Source organism: Leptopilina boulardi, unplaced genomic scaffold (assembly GCF_019393585.1).
Source record: "Leptopilina boulardi isolate dan_hultmark-lab unplaced genomic scaffold, ZJU_Lbou_2.1 LbouV2_273, whole genome shotgun sequence".
In the NCBI taxonomy this organism is placed as follows: Eukaryota; Metazoa; Arthropoda; class Insecta; order Hymenoptera; family Figitidae; genus Leptopilina; species Leptopilina boulardi.
Window position 1 is genome coordinate 1,853,371 of NW_026137833.1, and position 18,105 is coordinate 1,871,475.

Below are 18,105 nucleotides of genomic sequence, written 5' to 3' on the forward strand. Positions count from 1 at the left end.
AATATTTTTAATAAAATTTAATCAATATATATATATATATATATATATATATATATAATTTAACAACCATTGATAAAACAAAAATAGATAAAATTACACAAAAGAACTACCTTTGAGTCATCGACGTCGGACATCAAAATATGGCGCGGGATTTTCTTTATACACAAGATAACGAGCAAATGAGGCAGAGGACAAGGGAACTACTTATTTTATATTTTCCGCAAATCTCTCCCCCCAAACGCCAGTCCACGATTCACCGAAATTCATATAGTTTTCGTCAAAATTTTACGAAGATAATATGTATAAGAAAATATCTACCGTCAGGCGCTAAATCGTTCTCATATCGAGGATTTCCTCACAACGTCATAAAATAATAAACTTGGGACGGTAGGATTAGACACATTGGGTATATTATATTAAATTGGTCAGATTAGACACACCTGCTAAATCATAAAAACTTCAAAAGGTGATAAAATACAAATGTATAGAAGTACGAAAAACTGAAAACATATTCGACAAAATTTAAAAAAAAAACCAAAAGATACTATCTAGTTTTCAAAATCTCTACATCGATACCTACTGGTTGTAAAATATTTTATTTACAAAAGAATTTTTGTATTTATTAAATGTTTGTCACAAAAAATCAGATACATTTTAAACAGATTTCTCCTTTACATTAAAATTTGTTATTCCGTAACAGTATAATATAATATTATTAAAAAAGTTTTGTTTAATATAATTGTAATGAATTTGAATTATTTCGTATTTTTCTTGATCAGAAAATAAGTGTCATTTCAATTTGTTTTTTCCCTCTACAATGAATCGATGATATTGTCGAGTATTTTTTTATTTTTTGCCGAATAACATGGTTGAAGTTTTTTGGAGTGATTTTCGTATTGAGTCTTTGTACAATAGTCAAAAGCAATAAATTAAAAATATCCCTTTGCCCACTTTAACTTGAACGGTACTCGTCTCTTTTTATAACGCATAACGGATTTTGAAAATTAAACAATTATCTTCTGAAAGGTTGTAATTTAATTAACTATCTTTGTAAAAAATCATCATGTTTCATCAACTCTTATCAAAGATATATTTAAAAAATGTGCATAAAACTTTAATTGTATAAAAAAAGTGAAGTGAATATTTTTCAATAAAATTAACAGGGTGATTGTAAATATAATAAAATTTTATTTTTATAGAATTACATTGACATATTTTAATCTTTGAAAATTTGAAGTCCATTTCAGAAACATAGAAGTCAATTCTTAGTTTATCTTCACTTATAGTGATCTTAGAAATAGTGAGGTTTTTTTTAAAAGTGTTCAAAATAAAAAAAAGACTGCTCTCTTTTGAAAAAAAATGCACGATGTCTAGAAGAGAGGCGGTTTTCTAAAGTCCCATTTAATGTGAATTACTGAGCAATATTAATGAAAACAAAACGAGAAATTAAATGTCTATGCGCAGGTGCTTTAAATTTACGTCTGCATTTAACAGCTCTATATATAAAGCTGTATGAAAAATTCATCAATTAAATTTATATTTTTGAATAAATTTAAATGTATGTTTTACATTTTTGAGTCTGTAACTTTTTCATTTTGCATAAATACTAACTTCATAGGTTTAGATGATGTTTTTCAAAATTATAAGTTTTAATCGTCAAAAACGTTTAAAGACCAAATTTTTATCACAATGATTTGTTATTTTAATTTGTTAGTTAACAATGTTAAACAATTTAAATTTACATAAATAACAACACTAAAAACCTAACATTCACATTGCTTTGTATTCTATGGTGGGACCCTATCAAGGTGTACTCTATTCTGAGCTCTTAAAACCTGCAGAAACCATTACAGCGGATCGTTATCCTCAACATCAAAGTTATTTATGGGGAGAATTAAAGAAAAAATTATTTTCTGGTACGAAATTTAATATATACTGTAACGCGTCATTTTGTCGCGTATAAATGACTTAAAAATAATAAATTAAAATTAATTTTGCAAATAAACGATTCAGCCATAATGGCTGTAAAATATTATAAATTATAAAAATTGTTTTCTTATAATACTCACTTCATTTTCTTTAAATAATGAAATTCACGTATTAACAAACCAACTTGCAAAAGTCGTCAGATTAATAGTCGACCTATAATAAATAAATTTGATTCTGATTTGTCCTTTCGTTCTGTTATGAAAACTCTCGCAAGGCATTGAGGATTCTCGCCGGGTCACAAAGACGTTGAGGCCATCACTATCTATCATTGAAATTAGAAGTCATCAAGGGAAGAGCTTCCTCGTGTATATATTTGGATAAGAGTCCCGAATATTCAAGAACACCAGGAAGACGAAATTGTTGTTTTGTCGGATAGTTCAGAGATCTGCTTTACCGACGATTGCGTATCGATTATCGGTCGCGGATATTATATTATTGGATATTAATTGATCTCAATGACACCGAGAAGAGAGGCCGCTATTTAGCGACGCTTTCGAGTTTGACTCGTCAGCCATTTTTCTCTCATTCCCATCCTGGTGTCAGTACAGTATAGATGGTGTTTTCCTCTATTCTTTTTTGTGAAACTAAATTAAAAATGTAACAAAATTCTAATTGTGAGACCCAGATGTCGTCGTCAAATGGGTGGTGAGTCCCCAGTTATATATTATGAGTCGTTTTCCTTCTGAATCAATTTCATTATTGTTTAAAAATAAATAAATTTGACTCTTTACATTCGTCCTTCTTCCATTTTTGTAATTTCTTTAAAAATTAAAGTGTTTATTAATAAATAGTGTTGTTATAAATTTTTCCTAATTAATGGTGTTTATCCTTATCCCCCTCTACGGGGGATAATTAATAATTAAAAAGTGTAGTTAACGTCGATTGTCTGGAAAACATAATAAATCATTTAAATTTAAAATAAATTCAACAATAAATTAAAATCGACGTTACAATACGTAAACGTCCAAATTTAATTTTCAGAAATCTTAAAATCATTTCATATAAAATTTTATCAAATCTTATTCAAATCATCAATTTTTATTTCTGAACTATATCTTAGCCTGTTTTCTTCTTTTTTTTTCATAAAAAAAGAACATTTCGGCATTTACCAAAATTCGTTCAAATTCTTGGTAGATTTCGTTGATAGTTCAACATTCATGAATATTAGAATAAAATTCTTCGAAATGTTATAGCTTCTATATGGCGTGGCGCGAGTATCCGTGGCGTTACGTAACCAGTATAACGTCTACGGGTATAAATTCCAGAAGCGTCGCTAGATCGTGCCTCAAATACGAGCAAGTAGCGTCTTCCATGAGACGGCAATGATTCCAAAACGCAATTGCGGTTGCAATTGCAAAGAATGCCAGCAAGAAAAAAAAAAGAATAGATATCGAACATGAAGAGTTTCGAGTGCCAATATATATATATTTTTTTTTCTTCATAAGTTTCTGAAAACTTCATATATCCACAAATTCACCAACTTCTTTCCTCTTATAATTTTACAAAATAGATATGAGTTCTTGTACATTCTCCAAAAAAAATTGAACTTTCTTTATTTCAAACTTTGCTTTTATTGTAGTGCAAAATTGTCAGTCGAAACTCCTATAACGAATAAATTTACTAACTTTTTAATAAGAGAAAATTTTCCTTAGATATATAAAAATGCAGCGCGTGGACAATTGCCAAAAAAGTTGACAAATTCTTAAATTTTAAACCCCTTCTTCGTTATCAAATAGTAGAATATATAAAATATATGAAAATTATAATAATTTTGAAATAAAAATAATTATTCTAAGAATATTTTAAAAATTATCATATTTTTATTAATTGCTTTTTTTAAATCATCATTTGTTTTTGACCATCTGAATAAAAATTATTACCAGAATGTTTGTCAATTCATTTCAAAGAGTGTAAAAAGGTATGAGAAACGTTCTCATGCGATCAAAAAATGCAAAGTTATTCCCTTGTGTATGTAGAAAAACACAACACTCATTTGTTATCTACCCATATGAAAAAAAGGTTGCAATGGTTGAGTCAGTCTGCATTGAAAAATCAATTTTGAGTTTTGCCCACAGGGGAGCGCTCGAGCATTTCTTTTCCGTAACTAAAGGGAAATTGTCAGACGCAAAAGAAGGTGGAAACTCCCAAGTATCATAAGTTCTTATAATGGTTACTATTCTCTACCTTGAATCGTGAACTAAATTTCACGAAAACAAATTTCTGAAAATTCACACACTTTTTTTTTTTAAATTAGAAAAAACAATTTTTTTCAATTTTGTAAAATTTACATTTTTCTACTATTTATAGAAAAATTTATTGGAAAAAAATGTTAATAATTAAAGTTTTTTTTTAAATTAAGGGTTGATAGTATATTTTTTATTACAAACAAGATTTAATAAAGTGGCATTGAAATTGTTCCCTTATTCAACGGAAATGTCAAAATTTCTTGATAAAAAGTTTCTGTGCATCAGGCTTTCTGTCTAGTGAGCATTAGGGAGAATTTACTCTAATGTGTTTGCCACTTAAACCTCTTATCGTACAAGTTAAAGTTATTTTCCTTTCACTGCATTAACATTAATTGTGGTAAATTTCTCTCATACTCTTTGGAAAAAATAATAAACAACGTTAATAAATGTTATAAAGGATCTCAAATGAACTTTCATTGTTTAATTTTAATAAAATATTTTTCTAAAAATTCATTAACGCCTTTTTCTGTAGTAAATTCACGTAAATTAATTTAAATATTTAAAATATTTTTTAATAAATTTTTTGTAAATATACTTACAATATATTTCTATTTGTCTGTATATTGAATGTAATAAATTTAAAAAGTGAACATTTTTTAAATTCGTTTTATTATTAAAATATTTTTACCTGTATATTGAATGTTATAAATTCAAAAAAATTCATTTTATTATTAAAATATTTTTTAATAAATTCTTTGTATAAATATATTCACAAAAACTTTTTTATTTTTATTTGTCATTAAAAAAATTTTTAACAACTTTTTTTCTAAATATTTCTTCATCTTTTAATGTTTAATAATAGAAAAATATTACTGAATTTAAAAATAATTTTGATAGTTTTATTATGTCCTTATATATATATATATATAGGGAACAAGGAAATAAATAACTTGTCGGGCATTTAACTAATCAAAGTCAATTTGCACATTTATAAACATTGTAGATGCACGTAATAGGGAACATTGTGTGTAATCCAACTAACCTATGAAAGTGTTGTGGAACAATGAAACTCTCTTGCGGAAATGTAAATGTTATGGCAAGCGGCCAACCATATCGAGTGTAAAGGAGATAGAGACACCGTACACAAATGTTATCAAGAGTTTATCACCTTCCAAAAATTATTTGCTCAAGTACGTTAAATGAAGATTTACCATCATCAACTTTTATAATAATAAGTTATAATATATTAATCTAATTTGATTGATGACAAAATAATATATGAAAAAAAAATATATTCTCTTACCTATATATAATCACATATTATTAAATGAACCCAGCATTTCTCTATGGAAATTATATTCACAAAAATGGATTAAAGAATTTTTCTTTCACAAAAGAGATGATAATAATTCATCTCAGAGGCGGAATTCTTTTTCTCCCTCTCCTTATACTCTTTCTGCTAGAAAAATTGCGAACCATCGTTTCTGTAAACGAGAGAGTAATTTATGAAGAGGCACTGTTCTGTTATAATTGGGCCAATCAGAAAGATGTGCAAATTCTTTTTTGTATATATATATATATATATATAGTTGAGTGAAATACGAAAGCATTTAAAAATAAACACTCACACATACACTTACTGCAATTTTCTTTACTCTAGTTTTATACTTTAGGTGCTTCCCCATTATCTCTTCAGTTCCGTATAATTTTCGTCTCTAGAATTATTTCAAGACGCAAGGGAGGATTCAACCTATCTAACAACGCCTTTACCTCTCTTTCTTCCCCGCATCTTCTTCTTCTTCTTCTTCTTCATCTTCTCTCTGTGTTGATACTCTTGAGACCGGCTTCTTCCCATTTATTTCTCTCACTTTCGCGCATACAATTCACTTCGAACAGTTAGGATTCTCCTTTTCGCTTTTCAAGTTAACTGGCAGCCGTTGCTGTTGTTACCGGCCTCGGAAATTGCCGGGAAGTTTCTCTTTCATTCTCGTGGCTCGCCATTGAAATTCTACCAATTAAACGGCCGAAGCGAAATACACTCTCTCTTTACTCACCTCTGCCTATCCTCGTTCTTTGAGAAATTAATCTTTTAAGCGTGGGAACAAATAATATTCAATTTTTTTCAACAATAAGTCGGAATTTATTATGATAATTAATACAGTGTACAATAAAAGTGAGACACTCGACATTTTTTTATTAACAAATTTTATCATAGACGAATAAAAAAAAATAAATAACCTTTTGATAATGCAATAGCTGATTATTAACGAAATACTCACACATCGTTTGCCTGCACAGGCAGCAGTTAGAGTAGAAGTCTACGCAATTAACTATAAGGAGTCATAAGACCACCAAAGCTTTTGACTTGTTATCGACCAATGATTGTGATCAATTTATGGTAACTTAGTTGGTATGATTATAATTTTAAGAAGGAGCGTTAAATTGTATTTTTGAGTATTTGCAGAGATAGATTTTTAACATCAATAACTTCGTAATATTTCACAATAAAAGGTTCAATAATAGGTCAATTGATTCGTTTTTAAATATTCTCCAAGTTATTCGTAATGATTTTAATGATAAATAAATATTTTTTAATAAATAAGGCAAAAAAACAGGTTTTTCAAAATTTTTCAATTTCAAAATGTCAATAACTCTGGATAAAATAATAGAAGGATATTTGCTAATAGGTCAAAAGATGCGTCTTGAAAAACTCTACAAAACTAGAAATAAATATCTATTGGTCTTTAATTTTTAAAAATTCAATAACTTTGGATAGAATATCAGTAGAATGTTCGCCAATAGCTCAAAAGATGCGTCTTAATAAATTCTACAAAATTAAAGAAAAATATTAATAGATGTTCTAAAATTTTTTTAAAGTTATGGGCAAAAAACGATTTTTCAAAAATTTTAAAATGCACAAAAAATAATAATTAATCTTTATTAATATTGCTCAAACTAATCTTATTATTTGTCCGCCATTGAGACCTACAATTTAAAAAAAAATTTATCCCTTTAGCTCTTATAATATTCGAAATATTTAAGAAAATGTACACGGAGAGAACTGAATAGTGAGTAAGACTCTAGGTTCGTTTGTGATAACTATACAGTATTGTTAATTTTCGACGGACCAATAGGGTAAGTGTATGAATTACTGCTGATGCGCCAATTACTGCGATTTTTATAAAATTAGTAAAACTCAGTAATTGAGAACATAAAACTGTTTCAAAATGACTTTAAAACTTATTCCAAATGATATTTGATATTATATCCACTAATGATGCATATTTCGACTATTATCAAATTATTTATTCATGTTACACTTGAACCTATCACAGTAATTAGAGCATGCGTATATTTTTCTCATACTGCTATTACTGTGGTCTATCCACTCAACCTAACCTCTAAATCAACACTTTTAGCGTTGCAGTAATTGGTGCACACCATTCGCAGTAATTCATGCAAACTTGCAGTAATACCAGCATATGCCATTTTTAAAAAAGTTAATATTTTTAATAATATATTTGTTATTTCTTCAAGTTTAAAGTATCGTTTCTATTTTAATAGACACTAATAGTGATTTAACAAAAAGAATTAAATCATTATTTCATTTACACTTTTATTATTTTATCATTAAAGTCGGTCTTGGGTTGTACATCACAATAATTGGGACATTTACCCTATAAGAGTACGGTTTACTAAACAGCCGTCTAGTAGCAGTAACATGTTCAGTGTACAGTAGTGCCAACCTTTAAATCAATTAAAAATCTAAAATGGCTGCTTTTGTTTTGAACAAAGCAAACATAACCTATAATGTGTGGATTATATTTTGTGTTTCGTGTCGTTCACGGAACGACATTTTTAAAAAATGTGATTTTTTGATTCCTGAGGTCGAAAAATATAAAGATACATCAAAAAATCAAGTTTGAAAAATTTCTGTATTACAATATATTAATAATTAATTATATTAATATATAAAAAATGTCAATTATATTAAAACACCTATAGTCAAAATTCATGTAAGGAAACAGAATAACAAAATAAATTTTAAAAAGCGTCGTGTGTGCTAAAATATCAATATACCAAAATTGAAGAGTACGATTCGTGTTAGGAAACACTGGATACCCAACAAATTGCCAGTCTTTCGTAACGAATTTGAGTGTAAATACAAAATAATATTACATTATGAAATAAAAATTAATTAATTAATTATGCAATAGAAATAAAATAAGAGTTATAAATTTTCAAAAAAGTTACGATTTCCTTGATTTTTTTTTATCTTTAAAACTGAACATAGCCATGTTGCCAAATCTGGCCCCGGTTGTTCCAGGTCTGGTCCCGGTAAAATTTTCAGCACGGGTAGCTTTCGCTAATTACTTTTTTTTGTATTAAATTAAGGTAAATTTAAATGATAAGTACATATTTCATAAGGAGTATTAATTGTTAATGCAATTTCCAGTACACCGCATGAACAGTGTATTATAAAAATTTATCGCTATAACTAAAATATAAATAAAAAAATTTTTAATTTTTAATTTGCAAATTAAAAATGTAAAAATTAAATCATGTGGATTTAAATATTTTATGAATATATACTTCTCGTAAATTTAGTTGATGAGTACAGCTTATAACTCATACAAAACTATATTCAAACTACATATTGGAAAGTTATTAAAAGCAATAACGTTCTTTCTATGCTCAACTCTAAATGAAATTTTTTTATATATAGAGAAGTACAAAACAATTAAAATGGAACTGTATGTTAAATTAAAAAATTTGTTCAACCACATTTCATCATTATTTTTTAATGAAATAAAAATACATTTCAATATAACTGGAAACAAAAAATATTGACATTACAAATGAATTCTGTGTTATTGTAAGTTTTTTTTTTTACAAGAATCACAGTTAAAAGCAAGCCAAAATATATTATTGATATATAGATGAGGTTTCTCAATCCAATTTATAAAACCGCATTCATACTCACTATATTATTCGTTCAGATATTAAATTTTGTTTAATTAAAATTTTGCCAACAAAAGTCTCTGTCAATCATTGGATTATTAATTAATATAACCATTAAATCTCTTGAATATATATTTCATTTAACAAATATTACTTGATACAATGTTATATTTCTATTTGATATTCTAAATGAAAGTAGAGTGAATTGATTTCTGGAAGGAATGTAATTTGTTTATATTTGAATTATTATATTAGATAACGTGTAGTATATATTTTTTAAATTTAAATCTTAAAAACTCACCGATTCTTATAACTGGTGGCAAAGACATAGCAGTGGTGACCAAAATAACAATTACAACGAACAGTAGGGCCATTGTGTTCTAACGCTAACGTCACTTGCGCGCACTCTCGCACACTTGAAAATAAAACTATGACATTGTTTTGGACTTGGTTAAACCGATTTCAAATAAAATCACCAATTTAACTAACCGAATTGTAAAAATACACGCTACTGTTTCAATCAACGATAATTTAACGCCACAATGGACACTTCTTCTCCCTCGTCCATCATGTCCTCTGCACAGTCGATTATTTCGAATCATCCGAATATTTACCTGAAAACAAACAGAGAGGCAGAGATATAATGAAAAGTTATGTGTGATTCTATGAAATTTGTCAAATTTTTATTGAGTAAGATACATCATTCAACAGGATCATGAGATAATAATTTGTATAATTTAATTAAATTTGATATTTCTCTATTGTTAATATCTTTCAATAATTAATATCAATAATTGTTAGATAATAGAATTATACATATTTCCGTCATATTGAAAATTCCAGTTGAAATGGTAAAATTGATTCCATTGTAATTACCCTAATTCGAATGTTTTGCTGATTTTAAAAGGGAATTAAGTATTAGAAATCTCAGTTTAAGGGAGGTACAGCAGTTGTAAAGCGAAGGAAGGTCTTTTTCAAAAATGTTTTCTTAATAAACATAGAATTCTATAAAAACATATTTATTACCTAAAAGTACATGTCTAGAACTTAAATTAACAACAAAATTTTTTTATGAAAAGCTTTATGTATAATGAGCCATCGAAGTGTCGCCTTCGGGAAAATCATTAAAGTCCGGTGACCAGAATTCCACAAGTATAGTTCATCTAAAATGCAAAAATAAAAATTGATTTACATTTCTTATAAGATTTTCTAGTTCCCAATCGAAAGATTAAAAAAAATATACATTTAACAAAATGGCGACCCATCAAAGGTAAGAGTTTGATTTTTGTTGAAAAATAAGATCGATTGAATAAAAAAGAAATCCTTCGATTGGAAACTAGATTTATATGTTTTAAATGATGCAAACTAAATTTCAAGTAAATCGAATTAATGGATTTCGAGTAATCGTGGTCACCGACTTTAAAAATGTTATTTTGAGAAAAAAACATTTAAAGTTTAAACTTAGGGGTCGTCAATTCCTAGACCATACAACAATTCTTCCAATTCTCCTCTTCCGTAGAGGAGGATAAAAAGGAAATCGCTATTGTCTTTGGCGCCAGGTGTGGCTGCTGCCTGATCTGTATAGCTATCTAGCGCGCCTCAGCATTTTGCTGTAAATCTGATAAATTTTTCATCAGATTAATATAAAAATTTACAGAAACACTTCTAAAAACATATAGTTTAAGAAAATGTAAAAAAATAATCAATTTTTCAAAAGTTCCCGTGTAGAAATGTCCCTAAGCTTCCCAACGTGATAATGGATTCCGACTAGAACCGCGCTAGAAAATCTAGCCTAGAAAAGTCGTACTCGAACCTGATTAGATTCTTGTGAGAAATTCAGACTAGAAATATCTGCTGAGATCTCGTTTGAATTCTAGAAAGGCAATTCAAACTAGAAAAATCTGATTAAGCCCTTACTAAATTCTAGCCAGAAATACCTCGAATCGGACTTAGATTATTTTTCGATGTTTTCTTTATTTAAAATATGAATTTAATTATGTTCAATAAGGGACACAAATATTTTTAAAATGTTCGTTTTAGAAATAATAATAAAAAGAATAAATATTAATAATAATAAATTATAATAATAAAATTATTAAATAAATTAAATTTATTATTAAATACCACCGAGTGATAGAATCAAAATAATATTATTAATAAATTACATTATTATATATAGTTTCACTTTTTATTTAATTTAAAAATAATATTTAAATTTAAATCGAAAATATCGAAATCGATGTATCGAAGTTTTCAATATATCGATGTTCCATCGTCGAGAATGATGACATGAATGGTGCAAGTGCACATGTCATTTTGTGTGAACCTGAATTTTATTGTTCTTTTGTTAATTAATAATGGAAAATAATGAGAGGAAAAAAAGCATTCGCGAATGCTTAGCAAACAATATCGTGAGGTGAAATCCGTACGCGCTGAATTAAATAGAATGCAATATGTTCAAGAGCAAGTTATGGATATTGACAATTTAGATGACTCAAATCACTCATCTTCTTTATCAGAAGGTAAATATTAACATAATATTATCAATTTAAGAATATTTAATATTAAGCCAACAAACATGAAATATGTACTTAGAATATTAAAAGTAAAAAATATATTGATTGGTTTTCTAACCTCAAATTTTGCCTTTATGTTAATATCATTATTGCAAATTTTTAATTTTTACTATGATTATTCCAATTTCTTCAGGTAATATTATGATTTCTAACTTTTTTATTTATAATTCTGGTTAAAATTTGTGTTAGTACTGTTTGGAGGTTAGGAAGTTCAATTAAACTTTACGGCTATAATAAATAGCATAACGGGCGTTTTTAACTCTACAATTTCAAAAACACACACGGAAGAAAGGACGTTGGATCTTTATATAAATATGTTTTTTGGATTTATTAAATATTTATTAATTTTATTATTTTAAGTTTTTTTAATAATAATCGATTAAAGGGAGCTAATAGGGTACTAGCGAGAACCCTTTACTTCTGGTAGAGAAATCGCAGGGATATCTCTGCTAGATCCTTACCAACATTCCTCGCTGGCGTCGATCGTGACGAAAAATGCCCGGTCCCGCCTAGAGTTTCCCTTCCGGAACCCATCTGGCAAAAAGGACGCACAGCGAGGTCCCTATTAAAATCTAACTCAAATTTCTGCACTGGTTACAACTGGTGCACCTCCCTTAACATAAAAACTAATTTAACCTTGTTAAAGTGTATTTCTTTACAAACAAAATGCGCTACTATAGGTTAGAAAATGTTAAACCGTAACTACACAAAATTCATTTAATTACAAAGATGGTTTTGGGGCATAACGGGAAATTATTCGGTTTCTTAAAAAAGCTGGAAAATTTAATATTGTGCATTCAGTACAGAATGGTGCGTGTGTACAAAAGAAAGACGGGGACGTCCGGAAACTAAAAGTCTCGTAACACCCAAGAAAGATCGAGGAAATACTACAACCAAAAATCCCTTTGCACCCAACAGAGGTCGAGGACGTCCTTCGAACCATGCTACGTCAATACCAGTTTTAAAATACGATTGTAAAATTTTTAACTATAGGTATTTTATCATTTTTGGCAATTTTTGAACTAATTTGAATTTGAAAAATAAATATATTTCTTTATGGATTTGTATACATATAGTTGTTGCTTTTATCAAGTATCCTTTGTAGACTTTATTAGTAATAGGTAGCGGATGACAGTAAAATCTGATAGCCTTGTAGTATGAACTCCGTTGTTGTGGTTCTCCATTGTTGTGCTATACTACACTTGTACTACCGCAAACTTGCTCCGGAACAAATCGTATAAGGGATGCAGCTCCAGATGTCTTGTCTTCGTAGGTCTCTAATTATTATCCGTGGATAACTGACACTGGAGACTGATTTACCAGCAATTGTTTGTTAGGTCACATGATCGTCGCAATGTTAAATTTGTCTATCACTTTTCTCGTAAATTATTCAATGAAGAGAACTGCGGAATCTTTTGGTCAAATCTTAAATAAGATGATGATAATAATAGACTGATAGGATATCCTAAGTAAGATTACGTAAGGGTTCGAGTTTGACCTACAAAAATAATGATATTTAGAGGGATAGCTCTTTCCAACTTATTGTTAGTTTATACAAATTAAATTGAGGAACAATTTAGGGAACCATCACAGCATGGAATATCCAGTGGATATGTCAACATGTGTCAGCCAACACGTCGTTTATTTTCTTTAATTTTGATTGATTTTCAACCTAAATATGGTTTTTTGTGGAAATTGGGTTTGATTAAAGAATAATAAATTGTTATTAGTAAAGTAGATTGCTTTAAATTTTGAATTTCATGGTGCCGAATACTATATCTAACATAATAATTATTTTTTATAATGAAAAAAAAAATTCACCAATGTTACAATTACCAATATCGATTTTTTTTCTATTTAAAATGTCTTTTGTTTCATTTACATTCGGTGTAATTTTCACTTCAGCATATGGAGATATATATATTTTTTTATAGCTGACACAGAAGCGAGTCGTTAATAAAATCCGACTCTAAATGTAAACATAGGCTTTGTGGATGACAGTTTCTGTTTCAATTAATTCGTAGCTAGGAAAATAATTAATATTATTGTTTTGATTTAAATAAACAATAAAATACTTTTTAACACAAAATCTCTTTACAATTTTTTCATTTAATGTCAATAATTGTAAGAATAATAATAATAATATCAATTACAATGTCGAGGTAATTGACAATTATATAGTTATTATTTGTAATTAACAGTTCAATTCAATTAGTAATACAATTAATTAGAAATGCTAATCAGAAAATATCTTTTTGTAGTATTGCATATTGGAGAATAATATTGCTAGATGTCTGTTGTCAACTGATTAATAAATAGAACACCAAGTCAATATGGAAGTGTATAACATATATTTGTACATTTGATTAGAATTGCATTATATTTGATTTTTAAAAAAGGGCCCACCATCACAATAGTGATAGTAGTAATAACGGAGGAATAGTAGTTTAATACGGGTATAGTGTATAACACAGTAAAAGTGCATCAAATACAAAAGACATCTGCACGGAGAAAAAAGAATTGTTGTGGTTACTAAAAATTAAGTTCACAGAACAATTCCGGATTGTCAATATAGAACCAGCTATATGCTATTTGTTGTTGGGACAAAAAAAATTGTTAAAATGGGATTGTTCGGTGAACAAACAGAATTGTTTGATGAATAATGAAAATAGTTATGGAACAGTTGAAATAACAAAACTAAATTGCTAAATCGGCAATACAATTTGTTTTATTAACAAAGCTTTGATCCATCTAGTACAATTTGTTCAGTTTCTTCGCCTTCTAAAATAATCGATAGCAGATTTCCGTAGGTCATATCACCAGTTACGTTTGCATTAAAATCTGTGTAACATGCAGCTTCAGAATCAAATTCTTTGACCTGAAACCAAAAAATTATTTTTAGTTGAAATTTGTTGTTGAATAATATTTAATATACATTTTGTATTTTTTAAGGTGAGGTTATGTTCAATAGTAACCGTGTATAACTTACCGATAAACGATGAAATAGTCTCTTCGTCCATTCACCACACTTGCAATAGATTTCTCAATTTAACCGGATTCATTATTTAACAGCTCTTTGTAATTTAAAAAAAATAATAATAAACTGTCTTTCTGTAGAGTATTCATTTAGTTTAGTTACTATGTAAAATTTTTGCTAAAAGTATTTAGAAATTTTTTTCAAATATTCCGTTTTGAATTGTTTACCAATGCAAACTTTTGTAAAAGACATTTGTGAATTAATAAATTATAAACGAATTCTCTTATTGGAATATTAGGTAAAATTTTCTTTGTATATAATTTTAATTAAAGTTAAATATGTATGTGATAATATTTAAATTTTGAGAAATTGCTCAACATTCAAATTTCAAGATCTCTCTACTTTTCAAGAATTTAACTTTAGTTGGCAAGCAACAGTCCTCTAAAATGATATGTAATGTAAAAGCAATTTTGCCATCTCTCCGCGCGAGCGACATTTCTTTGGAAGAAGTGTAACATGTTGAGGTTCTCAAACTGAAGTCTGACTAGTAAGCATTCACATCTCTCTTTCGCATGCACATCACGCTTTAGCTATTAGAGCAACCGTAAAGGGATTTGAGCTAACCCAATTTAGAGACAGACAACTTTGCCTCCCGCGTGACTTTGTTTGTTCCTCGCTTTCTTCGTCTAGATGTTTTGAGCGTGCTGCTTCATTACGTACCAGTGGAAGATCTATTGGTGAATCCTAGGTCATGGATCACACCTCTTTTTTTCAATTTTAAATCACTAAACTAACTTCGTGCATCTAATGTTAAACTTCTATTTCTATAAATTACATTCTGAAAAATAATTACCCTGATTTAACAAAATGTCTGCGACTAAACACGCACGTGTTTTAATCAAAGGGAGACTTAGATTGATTTATGATTTCTTTAGAGAATCTCATGTACGATGGGAATTTAAAGAGATTGTATTTGTTTATATTTTAAATAGTGCAATCAGTTGTAGTAATTAGGAACAGATTGTAATTCTTCGAAGTAGTCATCGGGTTAATGATTCGTCATTTCATAACTAAGGACTTCCTTTCGGGAAATGTGAATCTTCTAGATAAAAATGAATCTAGTTTAGATCAGGTCCCAACTTATTTCCTTGAGACCCTTCTAGTAAAACATAACATGTATGAGATTCAGCTATATTGGTCATCTAGCTTTACCAGTGGATCCAGCGATCCAAATATCTGCATGACAAGGATTGTTAGGTAACCCACCAACTTTCTACAATGAAAGGAAAACAGGAACAATTACTCTATGTAGAGAAACTACGTCAATTATGAGAACTACAACAACATTGGCGTTACGCCTGCAAAGAAACTTTCGTATATTTCATTTTAGCTACATACAGAGAGGCTTTATTAAAAACAGACTCATAGGAAGGTAGAGATTTAGTGATATGACAAATAGCAAATTTTCCAGGATTCCATATTGCTTATCCTCTGAAATTAGCATAAGAAAGAACCTAATAGTCCTATAAGGGGATTACATTCCTAGGTAAATTACATTAGTAGATCCAAATTCCATCTAAAGATAAAACCTAAACCATCTAAACTTTATAAATAAAAAGTATTTGTTTCTTAAAGATTTGTGCAAATATATATTCTTTAAAATAAAACACTGGAATGATTTTGCCTAATTTTAAAAACTATATTATTAAGAATAATTTCAGAGATGATCTTAATTCATAATTTAAGAAATCATTTATAAAAATATCTAAATAAATATAGAAGTTATTGTTATTAGAAGTTGGTGCGGTTGTTAGACGCCGACAGTTGATTTGAACCGTCTAGTGACTCTCTAATGACTTTAGACGTTTGAATTTAAGGACATCTATGCCATTTTAGGAGAAGAGTTTTATAGCTGAGGAATCGCAGATAAGTTCGCATAAGAATTGCATAAGTTAAAAAATTTCCTACTTTTATTACTTTAAAGTACTTTTTATATTCTTTTGCATTTTTTCCGTAACTACATTTCTCGCAGCGCTGTACATGATAACTCAAAAACTATTCAAACGATTTACTTCAAATTTAAAATACAACTGCCTAATAATATTATCTATGGCAATTATTGAAAAATCACTGAAAACTTTTTAAAGAATTATTAAAAAATCATTAGGGGAGACCGAGGAGGAAAGTAACAGAGGAGGAAAGTAACAAAGCTTATAACTTTTAAACAAATTATCGGATAGACATGGTTCAAACATATTTTTAGTCGGCACTGTTCCCCCTTCCTCCTCCATAGTGTGTCCGAGCCTGACAGGAAAGGTTAGGTCTGATTCCGGTGTGACGTGCAGAAAAAACGTCAAAAGTAAGTTTTCGTTCAAATTTTCAAATTCTCGTATTTCTTAAATTTTATTGTTTTTCAAAATGTGCCTTTCGTTATTTTGTAGCCTTATTATCTGTCTTTAAGTTGTGCTTAAACAAACAATTTAACAGTTGTGTAGTTTTAACTTTTTTGTTGACATACAAGAAAAAATCGACCGAGGAGGAAAGTAACACGCTACTTTTCTCCTGTTGTCGATATTGTCCATGTTTTAATTAATGATTGAAGCAAATCGTATTTAATTTTACGAATAACAGAGATTTATTTAAGAAAAACCTGTGATCTAGGTAATCATAAAATATCTTTAAGAAAAAAAATGAGCTAAATTCATAAAATGTTCGATATATGTGCTAAATATGTCCCATATATGTGCCAAATAAGTATAAAGTGTACTTAAACTTTTATGTGTTCCTAATAAAAATATTTCTAATTAATAATAGTCATTAGTCTAAAGAATTTTACATAATTTTATATTGTTACTTTCCTCCTAGGAGCTTGTTACTTTCCTCCTCGGGGGTGAGGAGGAAAGTAACAGATGAAGAGCTTGCGTAAAAGTTATACTGTGAACTGTCAATTTATTATAAATGTTTAATTCAAATTTTATTTAAAAGGTGAATGTCCAAGCTTTCATTTAATATATTGGACAAATTTATCCGACAAATATTTTTAATGCTAGCATAAAAAAACTGATTTTTGTTACTTTCCTCCTCGGTCTCCCCTAGAGGATATTCCATTTTCAGCCCGTGATATCTATGGGATATCCGAATGGAAATTTGGATGATCCATGTGGGATTTAAGCCCGCGCATGAGTAGGAAACAAACAGGTGATTGCTTTCAAGATGGTGGAAAACGTCTTAAGGGGTTACACCACTGTAGAATTTTCAAAAAATCGAAAAAATTTTTTTGCATTAAAAAATTCTTTGAACCTTCTAGAATAAGGGACAAAAGGTAGATCGGAAAATTATTTCCTTGAAATTTCGCATTCCTTCCCAAGCCGTGCCAACTGCTCCAAACTGACTACCTGCGGTAAGTTGTTACCTA

General features: G+C 28.8%; 1 protein-coding gene across 1 annotated transcript in view; it reads right to left on the minus strand.

Annotated features, from left to right (window-relative positions):
• Positions 1-18,105, minus strand: part of LOC127281518 (glutamate receptor ionotropic, kainate 1) — a 154,142-nt gene that overhangs the window by 128,918 nt on the left and 7,119 nt on the right. The window contains exon 2 of the mRNA XM_051305243.1: positions 9,439-9,751. Coding sequence (XP_051161200.1) covers positions 9,439-9,511 — 73 coding nt within the window. The 5' untranslated portion in view covers positions 9,512-9,751. The remainder of the gene's footprint in view (positions 1-9,438; positions 9,752-18,105) is intronic.